This window comes from Amblyraja radiata, chromosome 4 (assembly GCF_010909765.2).
Source record: "Amblyraja radiata isolate CabotCenter1 chromosome 4, sAmbRad1.1.pri, whole genome shotgun sequence".
Classification (NCBI taxonomy): domain Eukaryota; kingdom Metazoa; phylum Chordata; class Chondrichthyes; order Rajiformes; family Rajidae; genus Amblyraja; species Amblyraja radiata.
In genome coordinates, this window is record NC_045959.1 from 29,344,814 (window position 1) to 29,369,021 (window position 24,208).

Below are 24,208 nucleotides of genomic sequence, written 5' to 3' on the forward strand. Positions count from 1 at the left end.
ACAGAGGCTCTATAAAGCACTGGTAAGGCTGCCTTTGGAATATTGTGAGCAATTTTGGGCACCATATCTGACGAAGGATATGCTGGCTCTGGAGAGGGTCCAGAGGAGATTTACAAGAATAATCCAGGAATGAGTAGGTTAACCAATGATGCGCATTTGTTGGCACTGGGCCTGTACTCGCTGGAGTTCAGAAGAATGAGGGGGGACCTCATTGAAACATACAGAATAGTGAAAGGCTTGGATAGAGTGGATGTGGAGAGGAGTTTCCACCAGTGGGAGAGACTGCGACTAGAGGTGATAACCTCAGAATTAAAGGACGTTCTTTTAGGAAGATGAGGAGAAATTTGTCAGAGGGTGGTGAATCTGTGGAATTCTTTGCCAGTGAATATTTTTAAGGCAGAGATAGATTCTTGATTAGTACAGGTGTCAGAGGTTATGGGGAGAAGGAAGGAGAATGGGGTGAGGAGGGAGAGATAGCTCAGCCATAATTGAATGTCAGAGTAGACTTGATGGGCCGAATAGCCAAATTCTACTCCTATTCCTTATGAGCTTATATAAAAACAACCTGGTGCTTTACCATTTCTAATACGCCCGCTGTCTCCAACATGTTCAGGCTGCTCTGTTGTCTATACAGTGGGAAAACAACATTTGGAGGAAATTGCTAATGTTCTCATCCAACAGATCATTGTTATTGATTATTAGTTGTCAGGATACAATGTCTATAATCACCTTGTATTAGACTTGCCTTTGGAACCAGGCAAAAGGCAAGTTTATTGTTCAGGTGATTGTAGAGAATATATCCTTTTGGACAGTTGTCAATGTGGACAATTAGCACTAAGACCTTGATTCTTTCCCCTGCAAGATAGTGCCATAACCTAAAAATCAGACGTGTACAATATTTTTCTAATTTTTGCCTGATTTGAAAAGAGTCGTGTTTCTGGGCTACATTTAATAGATGTCAATTTCCTATCATAACAGCCGAGAAGAGTCACTCACCGCGATCACCCACCAATGGCGTAACCTACACAGTGCGTATGCAAAAATTAGCATAAAGAATCGAAATACTGCCAGTAACTGCAAAAACAAAGAGAGATAGATAAAACTCACACCAGATTTAGAATGTAGCATTTAGCAAGTTCTTCAAGGGAAATGAGAATATTTACTCACAAATATATCGAAGTAAGAGTGTTTGAAATCATAATTAATAACTTCATTCTTTAAACTATGAATTATGCCTCCATCTACCTAGAAAACATAAAAAGAAAGATAAGTAGAATCACTTTGTCAACAGTTGTTCTTGAAACTGAGTGAAATAATGTTACATCTAGAAATGTTTGGTAACTATTTTTAAATTTAAAATGTGGATCAAATACACAACAATTTTTACCACTCAAAGTGACACCACTTTATTAATAATTATTTCAACAAAATTAATGTGTTCTGTTTGTGGAATTCTAAACAGTGCCGTGATTCACAGCAAGAAAACAGGCCCTTCAGCCCAAGTCGTCCATGCTGATCACGATGCTCCATCTAAGCTAGTCCCATTGTCTGTGTTTGGCCCATATCTCTCTAAACCTTTCCTATCCATACCTGTCCAAGTGTGTTTTAAATGCTGTTATAGAACTTGTCTCAACTGCTGAACCTGAAGGGCTACTTTTTCAATCAGAGGGTGGTTGTCCATATACCCACCACCCTCTGATTGAAAAAGTTGCCCCTCAAGTTCATATTAAATATTGCCCATCGCGTCCAAATGTAATACATCTCACTTATTTGCATTAAGCCCCATAAGCCATTCCGCAGCCCTCTTGGTGAGATGATAAAGAGCCTGCTATAATTTTTGATAACCTTCTGCATTATCTACGATACCACCTACTAAATCTTGCTTTGTACATTCTCATCCATGCTCGTCACAGGTCTCTAGTCCGAAAAACAGCCTTTTACTGCCACCGTTGCCTTCCTTCCATTAAGCCAATTCTGTATCCAGTTTGCTAGATCTCCATGGACCTCATTGATAATATTGGCCAAATAAATATGTCACAAAATGGAGGATCTCTGCATTTGCAAAGCCTGCTTGTTCTCCTTCTGTGAAAAGCTGCAGGGCCATAAGTCATGGCTCCAGGGTGTCTGGACCCTGGGAGGAAGTAAGTACAAGGTGATGTTCAGATGTTCTCCCTATTGTTAATATGTATGAGGGTTTTGCAGAAAGAGCTGGGCAGGGTTGCTTCAAGTTTGGTTATAGATTGGGGTGTTGTAAAGTATTGTTAATTATGTTGCAGAGTGTTTGTGCTGTTATCTTATGATTGGTCAACGTATGGAGCCTTGTTCAAATTGTTTATACTACCTGGGGAAATGTTTCTTAATTTGGTGAACTGTCTTCTATGGAAATAATGTAATGGGGTACTTTGTGATTGGGTTAGGGAACTGTCAATAAATGTATTATATGATTTTTATTTGTGATTGGCTTTTGGCGGTCCCCCCCCCCCCCCCATATAGTTTCGCACCACAGGGAAAACTCACACAGTCATAGGATTGAACTTGGGTCTCTGGCGTCGTTAGGCAGCAAGTCTACCACTGCGTCACTGTGCCAACCAGTACAAAAAAATGAAAGTAGGAAATCGGCTCAACTGCAAAATTGAAAGCAAAGGTTCCCGGAATATTACAAAAGAAAATAAATCAGATCCACAAAAAAATCATGTTGTGCAATTCTGGGCAACTAACTACTGAAATAAAGTTGCTGGCTGAAGACCATAGGGAAAACAGAATTTACTGTCAGGAGAAAAAGAGATAAAACTGCAAAAGTCTTCAGTCACAGACCAGCAGAAGAATTTACACATAATTTGGTTTACAACTCTTTCTCAACAAAGAGCAAGGATGCTAATGGTGCAGAACCAGGATAGAAAAGGGAACAGGGGTAGAAATATCAACACAAAGCTTATAAATACAGAAGTTATCTATAGTTTACTGTGACTTCCCAACAAAGTTACCATCATTAGATGAATAAAAACATGACCCTATTGTTATATCTGATTTTGCAATAACAAACTTTCTGACCAAATCATAGCTGACATCTAAAATATAAAATGAATATTCCTGACAAAGGCAGAAGACATAACCATAAACTGTAGGCCTTGATCCCATCTGTTCCGAAGGAAAGCTTGTGTACAACTACTCTCCATCCATTTTTGGTGAGATCCTGCCCTCTATGCTTTCGCCACAAGCCAACCCTCCCACTGACTCCTTCTCCCAGCTGTTACTTAACCCCACAATTAAATCCACAAGGTCATTTCAATAAACAACAGAATTATTAAAACCTGTTCATCAGAATGCAAATCAATAAAAAGTTTAGTACTTACATTCAATTCGATTATCCACAACAAACCAACAAATAGTAGATCAAATGTAACAAATAAACAGAAAGTCCTCCTGACATCAGAAATATTTCTTTTACCAATTGGTTTATACGAGTCTAACCTAGCTGCAACTTGGGCTGCGGTGATGGATTGCATAGTACTGATGGAGGCACTGTGACCAAAGGAATTGACTCCAGCATTTTCCTGGCCAGTCGGCAATCTGCTCATCCTGCAAGGGCCTGGCGCCAATCATTAACAGATTCAGCATCACCACAAGCTGCGAAAGAACATAAAGGTAAGAGCTCAGGAGTGCAGAGTTAAAACAATGTAATAAAACTAACTAGACTTGAATAAATATAAAAGTTAACAACTTATTGGTGGAAATAAGCAACTACAAATTATCATATAGTAAAAGAGAAATAAACTGTTCTCTTCTTTCTCCCCCTGGCATTTATCCCAGTAAATAATGTGTCCACAGAGAACAGTACACGTTTACAATTATAAGCTTGATAATAATTATGCTGGAGAGCAACTTTAAAATAGAACACCACTCCAGGCACTTCAAGTCAAGAGAGTTTATTGTCATGTGTCCCAGATGGGACAATAACATTCTTGCTTGCTGCAGCACAACAGAATATAGTAACATGCACTTCCCAAGAAAATTAACAGCATTTGACAAAAACACACCAGAAAATAGTAACTGATCAGCCAAAAACATGATAAGCATGATAGGCACGATAAGCAGCAAAAGAAGGAAGTAGAGAAACAATCTGAGTGTAACTATCTCCCAGTTGCCAAACATTTCAACTCTCCTTCCCACTCCCATACCAACTTTTCTGCCATGAGTCTCCTCCACTGTCAGAGTCACACACAAATTGGAGCAACAGCACCTCATATTTCACTTGGGCAGCTTACAACCCAGCCTACTGATTTCCTAACTTCAAGCTGTCTGACCCAGAGTTACTCCAGCATGTTGCGTCTATCTTTAATAGCTGAAGACTTGGTCACAGATGATGGAGTGATCATAATCAAGACCCAATGTCCAGAAATAGAGGAATACAAAGATTTCAAGGATCAGAGAGCACTGTGGATTATAGAACTTGGCCATGGAGGAACATGCAAAACCAGAATGAGGATCTTATAATTGCAGCATTGCTTACCAAAAAGGCCCACTTCAAAATGTAATCACTACTCTACTCACTCCGACCTGCGCGAGATAACCACTGATGAGGTGTTTGCGCAGTAATCAACCAGAACCAGAACCAGAACTGTCAGTCAGCAAGCTCAGAGGTGATGGGTGAAACGGATGTAGTGCAGGTAAAGAAGATCAGCAATGTATTGTATGAGCTGTTGCTCACAGATCAGCTCTTTCCTCTCCACCTGTGTCATTAGTCACATAAGTACTGTGGTTATCACAGCAGGTCAGAAGCTGGGTATCCTGTAGCGAGTGACTCACCTCCCAACACTCAAGGCTTTCCACCCGCTATGCAAGTAAAACTCAGCGATATGACAGAATGCTCTCCACTCACCTACATGAATGTAGCTGCAACAACACAAACAGCACACTATTCGGAAAAAAATAGCCTGCTTGATTAGCATCCCAACTGAGATACTAACCACTCAATTCAACTATCGTTGATGCAGCACCATGTGCCGCCTTCAAAATTTCAGGCCGCTCCAATAGCACATCAGAAGGACGAGGGGACCATGGGCATGGGAACACCACCACCTGCAGTTTCTCCTTAAAGTTACACGTAATTGTGTCTTGAAAATATATTGTTGTCCTTTTTGCAGAATTGACTTGATGAGCCGAATGACCCAATTCTGCTCCTATCACATGACCTTGAGTACAAAAAAAGGGAAGTAATGTTGAAACTGAATAAAATGCCACTTAGGTCATAAATAGATTTTTGCTTCCCATTTTTTATCACTAAAGGGTGGTGAAAGGCATGAAAGCCATAAAGAGTGAAGAGCAAAACACAAACCACCAGATTCAGGAGCAGCTACTTCCTCGTTGTTATCAGTCTACTGAATGGACATCTCATAAACTAAGGGTGTAGTCCCAAACTACTTCTTTTTGCACTATTTTTAATCTGCACTTTCCTGCGTATCTGTAACACGATATTCTGCACTCTAGTTCTTTTTCTCTTTGCGCTACACATTGTGTCTGTGTACGGCTTGATTATACTCACATACAATACAACTTGACTGGATAGCACTCAATACATCTCTGTATAAGTGACGATAATAAATCAATACGAATATCTACTAGAATGGTTTCAGCAATGATACATTTCAGCCACAAGGTTTATTGATTATACATTAATAATGGATTTGTCAAACTTGAAACCCATGGAATTAAAAGGGATGCAGTAGCATGGGTACAATATTGATTAAGAAATTGAGTTTTTAAACTTTGTTTTTGGACTATGGGATATTTATGGGAAGGTTTCCCGAGAGTCAATACCAAGACCACTTTTCTTAATATATATTAATGATCTGCACTTGGGAAAATGGTACTTAATTTAAGTTTTTCTTTTAAGTTTAAATTATTCATTAAATCTGCAAGGAATGTACCAACAATGGATAGAACCAAAAATAACTTAACTATATATAACTATAATAAATAAACAAGAATTGATGGAATAATGGGAGAATTAGAGCAAGGACATTTGTGGCAAAGTCTGATAAGATTATCACATCAAAGTTAGGTACAAGAACAGGACTGATAAACAAAAAAATGATGTCTATGGAGCAAAGAGATAGTCTGGGAGACTTATTTCAGATCAAAGCAAACAAAATAACAGGGTCTAAGAGGTCAGCAGGCAGTCTAGAAGAAAAGAAGCTGCAAACAAGTGAACACAACAAGAAATGACCTTGCTACAGCCTCTCAAAGAGGAAGTCACTGAGGTTCTGAGGAACAGTGACTCTGTTAAGCATTGCTTCTTTGTACTAGATGCAACTTACTTAACTAATTTGTTGTCCTTTCTGACAACACCACTGTTGTTGGTTGCATCGCTGGTGATGGTGTGTCAGCATAAAGGAGAGAGATAAGACATGTGGTTGAGAGGTTTCACAATAACTTCTCCCTCAACATGACTGGCCTTGGGTCCAGCACACAGATGTCATTATGAAAAAGGCACACCAGCGCCTACTGAGTTACTCCAGCTTTATGTGTCTATCCTCTATTTTCTTATGCTTGAAGAGATTTAACATGTTTCTGAATACACTAATAAACTTTGAAACATATTACCGTATAAAGTATATTCACAGGTTGCAAGACATCATGGCCTGGTACGGCAATTCCAACGTATAGTAACGCGAGAAGCTGCAGAGAGCAGTAGACTTAGTCCCGTCTATCATGGGAACAGCTTTCATCTCCATTGAAATCTCCATCTCCATCTCTATCTCTAACTCTATACGAGGTGCTGCCTCAAGAATCTATCATCAAGGATCCCCAACAAAGGGCCCTTGCCCTCTTTTCACTGATATGATCCCACACCATCAGGTTCAGGTATAGCCACTTTCTTACAACTATCAGGTTTGTGAACCAACCAGGGCTCTCACTTAACTTTTTTTCCCTGTTGCCAGCCGGGCAACCTAGGCAGCTTTTTAGGTTGCCAAATGACGGTTTAGGTGGTCATTTAAGACGGCTTGCATTTACGCGTGTGATAATGTGCTCGGACGAAGTGCGCAGTTACAAGTTGGAATTATGCTCAATGCTCATTCACATATTATTTCTGCTTCAAATAAAGTCAAACTAAACATATTCACCAATCAAGACATGATATATACCACAATGACATGCAGCAAAACTATAATACAGTATCTCAACTCTTTTTACATGTTGCAATGAATGCAATCTATATTACTAAATCTCTGTTCTTGACCACTTTTGGCATTCTGTGCTGCGATTTCCGAGAGAACGCCGCCACCTACGGCCGTCATTTTTGGCCACCTTGCTCAGAACCCCCCTCCGCCGCATGTGTGCCGAGGATTTTTCCCGTCGATGAAAAATGATGGAGATAGTAATGTTTTTACAAAATTCCCCATTCTCTCTGCTGCCCCTGCTGGAGAGAGGGGGAGGGACTATAAAACCAGGAAGTGGTGTGCCTCAATCAGTCTCTCATCAAGATGGAGCACTGTCAATTAGTCTCTGTCACTCTGAGCTCTGAATGACACTGAACAAATTTCTTCACACCTGTGAGTAAGTACCCTTAATGTGGTTTGAAAATGAAAATATGGTTAGTTTGAAATAAAAAAGCACTGCCTGCAAATGGTTGTTTGGGGGGTTTGCGTTGAAGTAAAAAGGCACTCTCTTTCTCTCTCCCCTCCTCTCTCTCCCCACTTCTCTCTCTCCCTATCCCTCTCTCTTTCTCTCTCTCCCCCCCTGTCTCTCTCCCTTTCTCTCTCTGCCCCGTCTCTCTCCCTTTCTCTCTCTCTCTCTCTTCCCCCCCTCTCTCTTGCCCCCTCTCCTTCCCCCCCTCTCCCCCTCCTCTCCTCTCCTCCCCCTCGCCTCTCCTCTCCCCCCCCCTCGCCTCTCCTCTCCCCCCTCTCCTCTCCCCCCTCTCCCCTCCCCCCTCCCCCTCTCTCCTCCCCCTCCCTCTCTCTCCTCGCCCCCCTCTCTCCCCCCCTCTCGCTCTCCCCCCCCTCCTCCCCTCTCCTCCTCCCCCTCTCCTCTCCCCCCTCTCTCTCTCCTCCTTTTCTCCATCCCCTCCCCCACCGTCCCTCACTAAACCCCCCTCCCCTCCACACACCCTACCCCCTTCCCTCCACCCTCCCCCCCTCCCTACTTCCCACCTCTCCCCTTCCTCTCACCTCAGCACACCCTCTCTCTCCCCCCTTCCCCCCTCCCCCTCCCCCTCTCTCCTCCCCCCCCTCTCCCTCGCCATTGGCACCCAGGCAACCGCTAATTTCGAGCCCTGTACAAACTGGGCATCTTCATTGCTGTTCACAACACATGCGTCTTAAATGAATGTCCGGTAATGTGGCATTTCGACACCTTTAAACATATTGCGAAATGAACATTTGCTGCAGTTATGTCCTTTGACCATCTCTTGTCAGTTAGTGTAATGTTTAACCTGTCAGATGGGTATAGTCGGTTTTAACAGCTATTATCATAAAATGCCATTAGAAATTTCCTTGCAACCTGTATATTTTGTTGTGGATAAATTATGTGGGAAGTGAGAGTATTTATGTACCAATAGCAATAATGACCCATGCTATGGCCATGTTATGATCATTTTCGGTCCTTCACAGAAGCTTGCATCAATCTGTAGTGTGCATGGTTTAACATATATGTTATCAAGGTCCAGGATTTATTGACACAGGTTGATCATACGCTGAATAATCCAACCACATTTTTGTTTGGAAGTGGAAAGAAATAATAGAAATTGCATTCATTGCAACGTGTAAAAAGAGTTGAAATACTGTATTATAGTTTTGCTGCATGTCATTGTGGTATATATCATGTCTTGATTGGTGAATATGTTTAGTTTGTGACTTTATTTGAAGCAGAAATAATATGAGAATGCTTCATTGAGCATAATTCCGACTGGTAACTACACACTTCGTCCGAGCACATTATCGCACGCGTCATGCAAGCCATCTTAAATGACCACCTAAACTGTCATTTGGCAACCTAAAACGCTGCCTAGGTTGCCCGGCTGGCAACATGGAAAAAATGTTAAGTGAGAGCCCTGTTGTTCGCACCAGTTTTAAATAAAACTATTGATAAACGCTGTTTCCATCATTCCAACTTCAGAATTAATGTTAAAATTTCAACTGAAATATCTCCTGACCAAATTCGTGATGTATATGACCGACTCTAGAAGTAAAACCTGGATAAATCCAACGTATAGTTGTGAATGTTGCTCATTAAATAACTACAGTACCAATACTCCATATTAAGAGCATTGATTTGTCGTTAAACCCCCCTCCCACTCTACCCCCCCCCCCCCACTCTACCCCCCCCTCCCACCCCTATCTCTCTAGGGATTGAAGAGGGAAGGTGAAGAGGAGGACGAGGGAGTGCTGGGGGATGAGGAGAAATGAGCCGCGCTTGCGCAATTGGGGGCTATGCGTGAGTGGTGCAATATCGCGTTTGAGGAACGGCTTGAGTTGGGTGAACGGGTGAGTGGTGGAATCTTGCATTGGAGGAGCAAACCCAACGGCTCTGCACTTGGTCTAGTATGACAATAAACTTGACTCAACCAATATATTATCCGTAGCGGTTTGTAACAGTCCCAAGTAAGACCTTTCAGCACCACCCATAAAATACAAGGCAGACAGGTCTACTTTAACATCATGTCAGCCACCAAGCAGGAAAAAAGCAGCAGGTGCATAGTATCACTGCAGGGTCCCCTGCAAATTGTACATTGTCCTCACTGGGGAAATATTGCCATTTTTTATCATCATTATACATACTATTGAAATCCTGGAACTTCCCACACAACAGCACTGCAAAAGTACTTTCATATGAAGGACTGAAGTGATTAAAGGAGGTGGCGCACTGCCATCTTCTCTGGGGATTTCCCCCCTAAATTACCAACACCAATTAGATTGGAAAACGACAACAAGGAGGAAGACAAACCAGGAAACCACAGACCAGTTAAGTTAATAGCTGTCATAAGGAAAATATTAGAAATTATTATTAAACATCCGTAGCAGGGCACGAAGGAGAATTCAAATTAATCAGGCAGGATCATCATGGTTTGTGAAAAGGTGAATTATGTTTGACCAGTTAATGGAGTCCTTTGAAGAAGTCGTATGTTGTGGATAAAGAGGTGCAAGTGGATCTACTATACACAGATTTCCAGAAAACATTCCAAAACTTCCCACATGAAAAGTTATTGTAGGAAAGAGATAAAACTGCAAAAGTCTTCAATCACAGACCAGCAGAAGAATTTACATATAATTTGGTTTACAAATCTTTCTCGACAAAGAGCAAGGATGCTAATGGTGCGGAACCAGGATAGAAAAGGGAACGGGTAGAAATATCAGTACAAAGCTTATAAATACAGAAGTTATCTATAGTTTACTGTGACTTCCCAAAAAAGTCACCGTCATTAGATAAGTACAAAAAAAATGACGCGACTGTTAAGTTTGATTTTGCAATAACAAACTTTCTGACCAAATCATTGGTGACATCTAAAATATAAAATGAATATTCTTGACAAAGGCAGAAAACATAACCACAAACTGCAGGCCTTGATCTGTTCCCAAGGAAAGCTTGTGTACAACTACTCTCCATCCATTAGAACAAGTTAGGGCTTTATTCTTTGGAGCGCAGAAGGTTAAGGGGGGACTTGATAGAGGTTTTTAAAATGATGAGAGGGATAGACAGAGTTGACGTGGAAAAGCTTTTCCCACTGAGAGTAGGGAAGATTCAAACAAGGGGACATGACTTGAGAATTAAGGGACTGAAGTTTAGGGGTAACATGAGGGGGAACTTCTTTACTCAGAGAGTGGTAGCTGTGTGGAATGAGCTTCCAGTGAAGGTGGTGGAGGCAGGTTCGTTTTTATCATTTAAAAATAAATTGGATAGTTATATGGATGGGAAAGGAATGGAGGGTTATGGTCTGAGCGCAGGTATATGGGACTAGGGGAGATTATGTGTTCGGCACGGACTAGAGGGGTCGAGATGGCCTGTTTCCGTGCTGTAATTGTTATATGGTTATATGTTATATGAAAGAATGGTAATTAAGAAAGCTAGCTAAATGTTATTGTCTCCTGCTATAAGAATCACATTCAAAAGCTTCACTGGAAGTTTAGATCGCATCGGATCCAAGGAGAGATAGCTGAATGGATAGCATATTGGCTCCATGGAAGGAATCAGAGGGTGATGGTGGAAGGTTGCTTCTCGGGCTGGAGGCCTGTGACTAGTGGTGTGCCTCAGGGTTGGTGCTGGGCCCGTTATTGTTTGTCATCAACATCAATTATTTGGATGAGAACATACAGGGCAAGATTAGCAAGTTTGCTGATGATACAAAAGTCCAAGTGTGTTTTACATACTGTTATAGAACTTGCCTCAACTGCATGAAACTGAAGGGCAACTTTTTCCATTCAGACGGTGGGTGTCCATATACCCACCACCCTCTGATTGAAAAAGTTGCTCCTCAGGTTCATATTAAATATTGCCCATCTCATTCAAATGCAATACATCTCACTTATCTGCATTAAGCCCCATAAGCCATTCCGCAGCCCTCTTGGTGAGATGATGAAGAGCCTGCTGTAATTTTTGATAACCTTCTGCATTATCTATGATAACACTCACTTTAATGTCAGCTGTAAACTTACTAAATCTTGCCTTGTACATTCTCATCCTAATCCCTAAGGCACTCGTCACAGGCCTCCAGTCCGAAAAACAGCCTTTCACAACCGTCGTTGCCTCCCTTCCAGGAAGCCAATTCTGTATCCAGTTTGCTAGATCTCCATAGCAGCTACTATGCAGAACCTTATCAAAGGCTATGCTGACGTCCATATAACCAATGTCTACAGCAATGCCCTCATCAACCTTTTTGGTTATCTATTCAAAAAACATCTTTCGACTGTGGGAGGTAACCGCAACACATGGGGAAAACTCACAGTCACAGGAAGAACATACAAACTGTACAGATAGCACCCATAGTCAGGATTGAACTTGGGTCTCTGGCGCCGTCAGGCAGCAAGTCTACCACTGCGTCACCGTGTCACCCAGTTCAAAAAAATGAAAGTAGGAGATTGGCTCAACTGCAAAATTAAAAGGAAAGGTTCCCTGAATATTACAAAAGAAAATAAATCAGATCCACAAAAATCATGTTGTACAATTCTGGTCAACTAACTACTGAAATAAAGTTGCTGGCTAAAGATCATAGGGAAAACAGAATTTACTGTCAGGAGAAAAAGAGATAAAACTGCAAAAGTCTTCAATCACAGACCAGCAGAAGAATTTACATATAATTTGGTTTACAAATCTTTCTCGACAAAGAGCAAGGATGCTAATGGTGCGGAACCAAGATAGAAAAGGGAACGGGTAGAAATATCAGTACAAAGCTTATAAATACAGAAGTTATCTATAGTTTACTGTGACTTCCCAAAAAAGTCACCGTCATTAGATAAGTACAAAAAAAATGACGCGACTGTTAAGTTTGATTTTGCAATAACAAACTTTCTGACCAAATCATTGGTGACATCTAAAATATAAAATGAATATTCTTGACAAAGGCAGAAAACATAACCACAAACTGCAGGCCTTGATCTGTTCCCAAGGAAAGCTTGTGTACAACTACTCTCCATCCATTTTTGGCGAGATCCTGCCCTCTATGCTTTCGCCACAAGTCAAGCCTCCCACCGACTCCTTCTCCCAGCTATTACTTAACCCATCAATTAAAGAAGGGTCTCGACCCGAAACGTCGCCTATTTCCTTTGCTCCATAGTTGCTGCCTCACCCGCTGAGTTTCTCCAGCATTTTTGTCTACCGTAAAAATTAAATCCACAAGGTCATTTCAATAAACAACTGAATTATTAAAACCTGTTCATCAGAATGCAAATCAATAAAAGGTTTCATACTTACCTTCAATTCGATTATCCACAACAAACCAACAAATAGTTGATCAAACGTAACAAATAAACAGAAAGTCCTCCTGACATCACAAATATTTATTTTACCAGTTAGTTTATACGAGTCTAACCCAGCTACAAGTTGGGCTGTGGTGATGGCTTGCATAGTACTGATGGAGGCATTGTGACCAAAGGAAGAATAGGCTGGTGAGCTTAACATCTGTAGTTGGTAAGTTACTGGAGAGTATTCTGAGGGATAGGTTATACGGGCATTTGGATGAACAAGGGCTGATTAGGGATAGTCAGCATGGTTTTGTACTTGGAAGGTCATGTCTCATAAATCTGATTTTTTTAAAAGACGTGACTAAAATGGTTGATGAGGGCAGAGCTGTAGATGTTGTGTACATGGACTTCAGTAAGGCGTTCGACAAGATTCCGCATGGTGGGCTGCTCTGGAAGGTTAGATCGTATGGGATCCAAGGAGAGATAGCTGAATGGAAAGCAAATTGGCTCCATGGAAGGAAGCAGAGGGTGATGGTGGAAGGTAGCTTCTCGGACTAGAGGCCTGTGACTAGTGGTGTGCCTCAGGGTTCGGTGTTGTGCCCGATACTGTTTGTCATCTACATCAATGGTTTGGATGAGAACATACAGGGCAAGATTAGCGAGTTTGCTGATGATACAAAAGATAGTGGTTTTGCAGATAGTGAAGATAGTTGGGAAAGATTGCAGCAGGATCTGGATCGATTGGCCAGGTTGGCGGAGGAATGATCGATGGAATTTAATACAGAAAAGTGTATTTTGGGACATCGAACAAGGACAGGACCTACGCAATATATGGTGTGCCTCTGGGTAGTGTTATAGAGCAGAGGGATCCAGGAGTACAGGTGTATGGTTTCTTGCAGGTAGAGTCGCAGGAAGATAAGGTGGTCAAAAAGGCTTTTGGTACTTTGGCCTTCATTAGTCAGGGTATTGAGTATAGAAATTGGGCAATCATGTTGCAGTTGTATAAGACGTTGGTGAGACCGCATTTAGAATATTGTGCTCAGTTCTGGCACCATGTTATTGGAAAGATATTGTCAAGCTTGAAAGGGTTCAGAAAAGATTTACAAGGATGTTGCCAGGACTAGAGGAGGTGAGCTATAGGGAGAGATTGTGTAGGCTGGGTCTCTATTCCATGGAGCGCAGAAGGATAAGGGGAGATCTTATAGAGGTATACAAAATCATGAGAGGAATAGATCAGGTAGAGTCTTTTGCCCAGAGAAAGGGAATCGAGGACAAGAGGACATAGGTTCAAGGTGACGGGGAAAAGATTTAATGGGAATCCGAGGGGTAACTTTTTCACACAAAGGGTGGTGGGTGTATGGCACAAGCAGCCAGAGGAGGTAGTTGGGGCTGGGACCATCCCATCGTTTGATAAACAGTTAGACAGGTACATGGATAAGCCAAGTCTGGAGGGATATGGACCAACGCAGGCAAGTAGGACTAGTGTAGCTAGCACATTGTTGGCGAGTTGGGCTGAAGGGCCTGTTTCCACACTGTATCACTCGATGACTCTATGACTTGATCCAAACACATGATACCAAGGGCTGAATGTGGAGAGGGTATTTTTGCGTAGGTAAATTAACTTTCTGCATTGGGTTCAGAACGCCCCAGCACAAATTGAGTGATAAAGGCTGTGCAAGAGTATGCCGAGACAATGTGAACGAACACAACAATAATTTATATTTATAAAGTGTAGAAACATATCCCAGATCACTTCACTCAAACATTAAAATTTGATACATAGAAAATAGGTGCAGGCGTAGGCCATTCGGCCCTTCGAGCCAGCACCGCCATTCAATATGATCATGGTTGATCATCCAAAATCAGTACACTGTACCGGCTTTTCCCCCATATACCTTGACTACCTTAGCCCTAAGAGCTAAATTTAATTCTCTCTTGAATTGGCCTCCACTGCCTTCTGTGGCAGAGAATTCCACAGATTCACAACTCTCTAGGTAAAAAAGGTTTACCCTCATCTCAGTCCTAAATGGCCTACCCCTTATTCATAAACTGTGACCCCTGCACTGACCCCAACATCGGGAACATTTTTCCTGTCCAATCCTCTAAGGATTTTATATAAGATCCCCTCGCATCCTTCTAAATTCCAGCAAATACAATCCCTGTCAACCCATTCTTTCATCATATGTCAGTCCCGCCATCCTGGGAATTAACCTGGTGAACCCACGCTGTACTCCCTCAATAGCAATAATGTCCTTCCTCAAATTAGGAGACCAAAATTGCACACAATACTCCAGGTGTGGTCTCACCAGGGCCCTGTACAACTGCAGTAGGACCTCCTTGCTCCTAAACACAAATCCTCTCGCAATGAAGGCCAACATGCCATTAGCTTTCTTCACTGCCTGCTGTAACTGCATGCTTACTTTCAGTGACTGATGTACAAGCACACCCAGGTCTCGTTGCACCTCCCCGTCTCCTAATCTGACACCATTCCGATAATAAACTGCCTTCCTATTCTTGCCACCAAAGTGGATAACGTCACATTTATCCACATTGTACTGCATCGGCCATGTTTCTGCCCACTCACCCAACCTATCCAAGTCACCCTGCAGCCTCGTAGCATCCTCCTTGCAGCTCACACAGCCACCCAGCTTTGTGTCATTCGCAAACTTAGAGATGTTACATTTAATTCCCTCATCTAAATCGTTAATATATATTGCAAACAAACAGCACCGAGCCTTGCGGCACCTCACTAGTCACTGCCTGCCATTCTGAAAAGGACCCGTTAATTCCAACTCTTTGCTTCCTGTCTGCCAACCAGTTCTCCGTCCATGTCAATACCCTACCCCCTTTTAATTAACCCCTTTGTCCTCTGTCGAGTTCTAAATTTCTCCCAGTCCCCTGGTTTGCCGCTTCTTCTGGCCAATTTATATGCCTCTTCTGTTGACGCGACGATGTTACTCCCATAGCCGGCGGCGGGCCTTCCTCTTCAGGGCGATCAAGCTCCTGCTTCGGGGGAGGGAATCTCAGTTCCCTTCGCGCTGGGCGATCTACCCCGGGTCGGGGCTAGTCAAACGTTGTGCGGCTTACGGAACTTCCCGACATCGATCTCTACCCAAGACTGCGAGCTCCTCGATGTTGATATCCGCAGGCCATGGTTGGAGCATCGATCTCAGGCAAGGGATCGGCTCCAATGCAAAATCCACATCCCCACGGTGGGGCTCAATGTCAGTCCCGAGCAAGGCCTCCAGCTCCACGATGTTAGGGCAAAGAGTGACCAGAGATACGATCCAGAAAACAATCGCATCTAAAGCAAGGTAACAGATTGACCCCACCCACCACGCCCACCCCCCACATAAAACAAACCAGAGAACATTAACACATACTTTTAAAACACACTAAAAATAGTGTGTTTTAAAAGACAGACCGTAGGCGAGGCTGCCATCGAAGCGCCACCCGGTGGAAATATAACCCTTTAAGTATAGTTTGCCAGTCTATCCAAGTCAATTCCCGTCTCATACCTTCAAAGTCTCCTATATTCAAGTTCAGGACCCTAGACTCCGAATTAACTATGTCACTCTCTATCCTAATGTAGAATTCCACCATATATGGTCACTGTTGCTCAAAGGGGTGTTTGAAGAAGTAGGATTAAAGATGCATCTTAAGAGGTAGAAAAACTAATTCGAACATAGAACAATACAGCACAAGGCCCTTCAGCCCATAATGTCTTTGCCAAACATGATGCCAAGTTAAACTCCTCTGCTTGTATGCGATCCATATCCCAGCATCCACACGGGCCTACCTAAAAACTACTTATACACCACTATAGTTTCTGCTTCCACCCTGGCTCATTCCAGTTACTCACAACTCACCACTCTGTGTAAAAACCTATCCCCAACAATCTCTTTTAAACTTTACTCCACTGACTGTAAAGCTAGGACTTCACTTTTTTGATATTTTCACCCTGTGAAAAAAGCCCCAAATGTCTATCCTATCTATGCGTTCAAAATTTTATAAACTTATACGTGGGCTCCCCTCACCCTCCAATGCTCCAGAGAAAATAGGTTCAATTTGTCCAACCTCACCATATAGCTAATAATTTATAATCCAGGCAGTATCCAGGTAAACCTTTTCTGCGCCCTCTCCAAAGCCTACACATTATTGCTGTAATGGGGACAATCAGAACTGCACACAATACTACAAATGCAATTTAACCAAAATGTTACCAAAATAACCATATAACAATTACAGCGGAAACAGGCCAACTCGGCCCTTCTAGTCCGTGCCGAACACTTATTCTCCCCTAGTCCTATCTACCTACACTCAGACCATAACCCTCCATTCCTTTCCCGTCCATATACCTATCAAAATGAGAAATAAATTTATAGATCTTGGCAGCTGATACACATTTGTATCTCTAACAAGCAAGCTTCAGAACAGTCAATAACAGGAGCATAGAGAGCTTGGAAAGTTATAGGGCCAGAAAAGGATTAGGAAAAAAGAAGCAATTTTAAAATGAGGTATTGCTCGGTGAACAAAATCTGTTTTAAAATGGTCAGCAAAACAGCCTCAGGTTCACGACATGTAGACAAGGATATCCAACCTGGGCAACTGTCTACATATATAAGAGAAATGGACAAGGAAGGATGAGATGAGACAGATATGGAAACAAGTAGTCCAATCAATGGAGCCGATTAGCGGTTTAAACCTATCTTTGTGTCAAATGTAAATCATGGAAAATCTGATTCAAATTCTGATAGTTACTAGAGCTGGAACTTTTGCTCAAGAACGCAATTTATAATATGAATTCTAGTTTATAACTAACTGTCAGAAGTGCACCGATAATGTTCTAGAAGAGTAGCATCAATTCACAACAAAAGGCGCATGAAGAGAGGATGTCAATTGTGCAGATAAATCTCAGGCTGGGAATAGGGGGGCTCCGAGGAAGTGGGAGATTTCGCCAATACCTGTCAATTCTTGCAAATCGGCAAAAAGAGCGAAATGTAAACAGCGGCCAAGCTCCGCCCCTGCATCAGGTAAACGACTGGCATCGCATCAAAATATACTAGAGCGGGAGTGTCTTTGTATTGTAGTATCTTTGGTCGCATCTGCAGCCCGGATAAAGCAAACACGAAGCAAAGGCCCAGTCAGGAAGCCACCATCCCCGAGGAGAAGTGAAGGTGGGAGCCGGCTCGGGGAGACTGTCCGCCCCGAGGCCCAGGGAGGATGCGCCTGGGCCTCCAGCGGCTCCATCAGCAAGTCTGGGACCGAGCCAGGGAGGGAGGGAGGAGGAAGAGGCCGACAACAACCTGCCCGAGAGCCCCGAGCCCGAGCGGCCTTTACCTGCGCACCTGAAGCCGCTGCGTTGCGTTGCGTTGCGTTGCGGCCCTGCTGCCCGGCGGAAGAGTTTACAGAAGGACCGCACGTCCCGTGATCCCAGCTGTTGCCGCCCCCGTTAAAGGCGGAAGTGAATGGAGGGGGAAGAGAAACCAAAGGGAAGAAAGATTTGTTTTAATTTTTTTAAATTTCAAAATAGACTTTATTCGAGAAATAAATATATACAATACATGATCCATACAAAACCCCATCCGACATTCTGGGAGGCAGTTTCCCCAAATCACAATTTGACCCCACACACTCATGTGGCCTACTGGAGTGGAATCCCTTCCCTTATTTTCAGGGGAGTCTCCACCACACCCTGCCCCCATGTCCAGCAGCGGAAGGACCCTAGACTGTGGTCCTCCCCCACCGATCCTTGGCGTTGGCTGCACCAGGCTTCAGTGCGTCCCTCAGCACGTACTCCTGCAGTCTGCAGCGGGCCAGTCGGCAACATTCCCTGATGGACATCTCGCTCCGCTGGGTGGTCAACAACGCTCGGGCAGACTAAAGAGCGTCTTTCACCGAGTTGATGACCTTCCAGCAGCACTCGATGTCAGTCTCTGAATGTGTCCCTGGGAACAGTCCGTAAATCACGGTCCTCTGTGACGGAGCTGTTCGGAATAAACCGTGACGGGGACCCTTGCAGACCTCTCCAGACTCTCTTTGCGAATCCACACTCTGCAAAGAGGCGGGCAACCGTCTCCTCCCCATAGCAGCCGTCCCGAGGGCAACGTGTGCTGGTAGGTTCCGACGGTGCAGGAAGGATCTAACTGGGAGGGCTCCCCTCACCGCCAGCCAAGCCAGGTCTTGGTGCTTGTTGGTCAGTTCTGGCGATGAGGCATTTTGCCAGACAAGCTGGGCAGTCTGCTCTGGGAACCACGCCACAGGATCCTTGGAGTCATTTCCCTGCAGTGTCTGCAGGACGTTCCGTGCTGACTACTGCCCGATGGACTGGTGGTCAAAAGTGTTGGTCCGGAAGAACCTTTCCACGAACGACAGATGGTGCGGCAATGTCCAGCTGACTGGCTCATTGCGTGGCATCTGCGCCAGGCCCATCCTTCACAACACCGGGGACAGGTAGAACCTCAGCAGGTAGTGACATTTGGTGCCCACGTGCCTTGGCTCTACGCTCCGCCTGATGCAGCCACACACAAAGGTGGCCATCAGGGTGAGGGCGACATTGGGCACGGTTTTACCCCCATTGTCTGCCGATGTGCATTGTGGCCCGTCGCACCCAGTCCATCCTCGACCCCCAGATGAACTGGAAAATGGCCTGGGTGATCCCTGTGGCGTGGGAGGGAGGGACAGGCCACACTTGTGCCAAGTACAGCAGCCCCGAGAGCACCTCACACCTGATGACCAAATTTTTTCCCGTTATGGAGAGGGAACGTTGCTTCCACAGCTCCAGTTTCTACCCACCTTGGCTTTCCGCTCCAGCCAATTCTTGTCACACGCCTCAGCCCCACTGAACCAGATCCCCAGCACCTTCAAGAAGTCAGGCTTAATGGTGAAGGGGACAGAAGATCGGTCGGGCCAGTTGCCAAAGAGCATGGCCTCGCTCTTCCTGCGGTTCACCCTGGCTCCCGTGGCCGACTCAAACTGGTCGCAGACGCTAATCAATCTGCGGACCGACCCTGCATCCGAGCAGAAGACGGTGACATCGTCCATGTACGAGGAGGTTTTTACCTGAGTGCCCCCACTGCCTGGCAATGTCACTCCTCTTATGCTCGCGTCCTTCCTGATGGACTCGGCAAAAGGTTCAAATCAACAGACAAACAAGTCAGGGGAGAGAGGGCAACCCTGCCTGACTCCAGACCTGAGGTCGGTACATGTGACAATAATAAACTAAACTTATACCATGGTAGCTTTTAAATAGGTACATGGATATGCAGGAAATGGAGGAATATAGATCACGTGCGGGAAGAGATTAATTTAACGTGGCATGTTCGGCATTGTAGGCATTTTCCACAAAATTCAACTGGTCTTCATCAATGGATCGATGGTGGTGAGGGTCAACAACCTCAAGTTCCTGGGTGTGCATATCTCTGAAGATCTGTTCTGGACCTAGCACATTGATTCAATCATAAAGAAATCCCATCAACATCTTGGCTTTCTAAGAAGATTGAGATTAAGTATGTTGATTAAAACTCTCTTGAACCTCAACAGATGCACGATAAAGAGCATATTAACTGGTTGTTTAAGAAAAAACTGCAGATGCTGGAAAAATCGAAGGTAGACAAACTCAGCGGGTGAGTCAGCATCTATGGAGCAAAGGAATAGGTGACGTTTCGGCTCGAGACCCTTCTTCAGACTGATGTGGGGGTGGGGGGGGCAGGAAGAAGAAAGGAAGAGCTGTAAGCAGTAGGCTGTGGGAGAGCTGGGAAGGTGAGGGGAAGGAGGGAGTAAGCAAGGACTTCCTGAAATTGGAGAAGTAAATGTTCATACCGCTGGGGTGTAAACTACCCAAGCGAAATATGATGTGCTGCTTATCCAATTATTAACTGGTTGGATCACAGCCTAGTTCAGCAACTCGAATGTTCAGGAACAACGGAGATTACAAAAAGTGGTGAACACTGCCCTGTCCATAAATGGACTGACCTCCCAACCATCTACAGGAGGTGCTGTTTCAAAAAGGCAGCCAGCATCATCAAGGATCCACGCCATCTCCGCCACGGTCTAATTTCACTCCTGCCCTCGGGAAGGTGGTATAGGAGTTTGAAAACTGTAATGTCCAGGTTCAGGAACAGCTTTGCCCCAAGAACCATCAGGATATTGAACACTACAAAACCCTAATTAAACTACAAACTACAAAATGCAGTAGTCCCATTAGGAACTTTGGGGTTTGTTTTGTTTTATGCACTATATTGGTTTTTTTATTCTACGTTTTTTTTTGTTTGTTATTATATTATCTATTGAGTACTGTTTTTATAACGTTATCCTGCTGCAAGTAGGAAAATCATCTCTCTCTCTCTCTCTCTCTCTCTCTCTCTCTCTCTCTCCCCCCCTCGCCCCCCTCTCCTCCCCCTCTCTCCCCCTCTCCTCCCCCTCTCCTCCCCCTCTCCTCCCCCTCTCCTCCCCCTCCTCTCCTCCCCCTCTCCTCCCCCCAGAGTTTGATGGGTACACTAATGTGTAAATGTTAAACTATTTTCACAATTAAGAGTGTCTTCGTTTTTTAATTTCCTTAGAGACTCATTCCAAACCAGCTCAAGGGCTTAGAGAAATTCAGATTGATTTCAAGGAATTGTTTAAAAGAAAAAAAAACACTAGATTGGCCATGGTTGAATGGCAGAGTAGACACAATGGGCCGAATGGCCTAATTCTGCTCCTATGACATGAGATTTATATCATAGGCAACCCCATAGTCATATTACTGATGGCACATTTGCATTAAGTATTTCGGACCAGAACATGCATAGCAGGCAAGAATGGGTGACCGCTCAGAAGCCATTAATATTGGGGAAGTTAAACACTTGCTATTACAATCCGATTACATCTTTATGTAATTTGTCTATATATTTCCTGCTGACCGTTAGACCAATAGTACACCCTCAGCAAAGTGATTGCTTCTTTTTGATTATAAGTTCCACACATCTGGCCTCATGTCAAGACTTTTATCTAATATCTTCCCTCATTACTAGTCTAATGAACTTCTGATTCAAAATGTCACTGGGTCACCTCCACTTTTGCCCCTCTCAATTCAAACCACTCGCAAACAGAAAAATAAACTTTCTCATAAGGAACAGCAAACAAAGTGCTGGAGGAACTCAGTGAGTTCCACTGTATCCACTATATCCAAATATCCACTAACTTTCCACCACAGCCATCTGTGGCAATGAATTCCACAGATTCACCACCCTCTGACTAAAGAAATTCCTCTTCATCTCCTTTCAAAAGATATCCTGAGGCTATGGCCTCTGGTCCTAGACTCTCCCACTAGTGGAAACATCTTCTCCATATTCACTCTATCCATGCCTTTCACTATTCGTCAAGTTTCAATGAGGTCCCACACATCCTTCTAAACTCCAGCGATTACTTGCTCAGTGCCTTCAAATGCTTATCATTTTTTTTACCCAATCATTGCTGGAATAATTCTCGTAAACATACTCTGGTCCCTCTCCAATGCCAGCACATCCTTCCTCACAAAACCGCTCACAATACTCCAAATGCGGTCTGACCAGTGGTTTATAGAGCCTCAGCATTACACGCCTGTTTTTGTATTCTAGCCCTCTCTAAGTAAATGCTAGCATAGCATTTGCCTTCCTTACCACCAATTCGACTTGCAAATTACCTTATTGGGAATCTTGCACCAGCCCTCCCAAGATCCTTTGCACCTCAAATTTCTGAATTCTTTCCCCATTTAAAAAATAGTCTATGCCTATTTGCATGACTCCACACTTTGCTACTTTGTATTCCATCTGCCACTTCTCAGCGCACTCTCCCAATCTGCCTAAACGGCCTGTTCCATTTTCACGACCTAATTCACGACCTCTGCCGAGTTTGCCCTTGACTCATACTCGCAGCATGGTCGTCACGAGATCGTAGCAGGTCGTGATGCTAGTCGTAGGTACTCGTGGCTTCAAGTAGGTCGGGGTGTTTTTTCAACATGATGAAAAATGTCCACGAGTAAAAAAGGTCATGAATTAGGTCGTGAAAGTGGGACAGGTCTTTCTGCAGAGTCCCTGCTTTCTCTACACTACCTGCACCTATCTTTGTATCATCTGAAAACTTGGCCACAAAGCTTTCAATTCCCTCATCCAAATCATTGATATACATTGAGAAGAGTAGTGACTCCAGCACTGACCCCTGCGGAACACTGCTAGTCACTGGCAGCCAACCAGAAAAAGCCCCCTTTTTTGCCACACATTGTATTCTGCCATCCAGCCAACCTGCTATCCATGCTTTTATCTTCCCTCTGATACCACGGGCTCTCATCTTTAGCTGCCTCACGTGTGGCACCTTATCAAAGGCCTTCTGAAAATCCAGGTGAACCACATCCACTGACTCTCCTTTATCTATCCTGCTATTTACTTCTTCAAAGAATTACAAAAGATTGGTCAAGCAAGATTTCCCTTTCACAAAACCATGCTGACTTACGGCCTATTTTATAATGTAGTTCGAAGTACTCATAAACCTCATCCTTTATAATGGACTCTAAAATGTTACAAACCACCAAAGTCAAAGTCAATTTTATTTGTCACATGCCCCCGAAGGTGTGAAAGTCAGGCTAACCGGCCTATAGCTTCCACTCTTCTCCTTTGGTCCTTTCTTGAACAGCTTCATCAAAGATGATTCTTTCCTTGCGTGATAATGCAGAGTAGAGGGTATTTTTCTGCATTCTTGCAAAGAAATCTGGTTCACTGGAATATTTCCTATTCATGTTATCTTTTAGCTATGCATTTTATTAGTGTCCTGGTGCACAAAAGCCCTATCAAGCAAGCATACAAAAAAGCAAAAGACAATAGACAATACGTGCAAGAGTAAGCCATCCGGCCCCTCGACCCAGCACCACCATTCAATGTGATCATGGCTGATCATCCACAATCAATACCCCGTTCCTGCCTTCTCCCCATATTATCACTTATTATTATTGATGCAAATCATTTGCTATGTCGCTCTTCCAGGGAGATGCTAAATGCATTTCGTTGTCTCTGTACTGTACACTGACAATGACAATTAAAATTGAATCTGAATCTGAATCTGAATCTGATATCCCTTGACTCCGCTATAGGCAATAGACAATAGGTGCAGGAGTAGGCCATTTGGCTCTTCGAGCCAGCACCGCCATTCAATATGATCATGGCTGTGATCATCATCTGCAAAGGAGCTATCTTTAAGAGCTCAGTCTAGCTCTCTCTTGAAAGTATCCAGAGAACCAGCCTCCATCGCCCTCTGAGGCAGAGAATTCCACAGAATCACAACCGTGTGTGAAAATGTTTTTC

The 24,208-nt window shown here is 43.6% G+C and overlaps 1 protein-coding gene across 6 annotated transcripts in view; it reads right to left on the reverse strand.

The window, feature by feature from the left end:
- stard3nl (STARD3 N-terminal like) overlaps nt 1–18,366 on the reverse strand; it is a 33,022-nt gene extending 14,656 nt beyond the window's left edge. For 4 of the 6 annotated variants that reach the window (XR_004411666.1, XR_004411665.1, XM_033019164.1 and 1 more), the window contains exons 1-5: nt 17,864–18,128; nt 3,779–3,789; nt 3,354–3,634; nt 1,168–1,245; nt 997–1,074 (exon numbers count right to left, since the gene is read on the reverse strand). Coding sequence is in view for 4 of the 6 variants with exons in the window: in XM_033019164.1 (XP_032875055.1) it covers nt 997–1,074; nt 1,168–1,245; nt 3,354–3,578 (381 nt within the window). In the remaining 2 variants the exon portion in view is untranslated. Of the gene's footprint in view, nt 1–996; nt 1,075–1,167; nt 1,246–3,353; nt 3,635–3,778; nt 3,790–17,863; nt 18,129–18,233 lie in introns of those variants that run through there. The other 2 variants (XM_033019161.1, XM_033019163.1) reach the window with 2 other exon arrangements.
- Between the last annotated feature and the right edge of the window lie 5,842 nt (nt 18,367–24,208).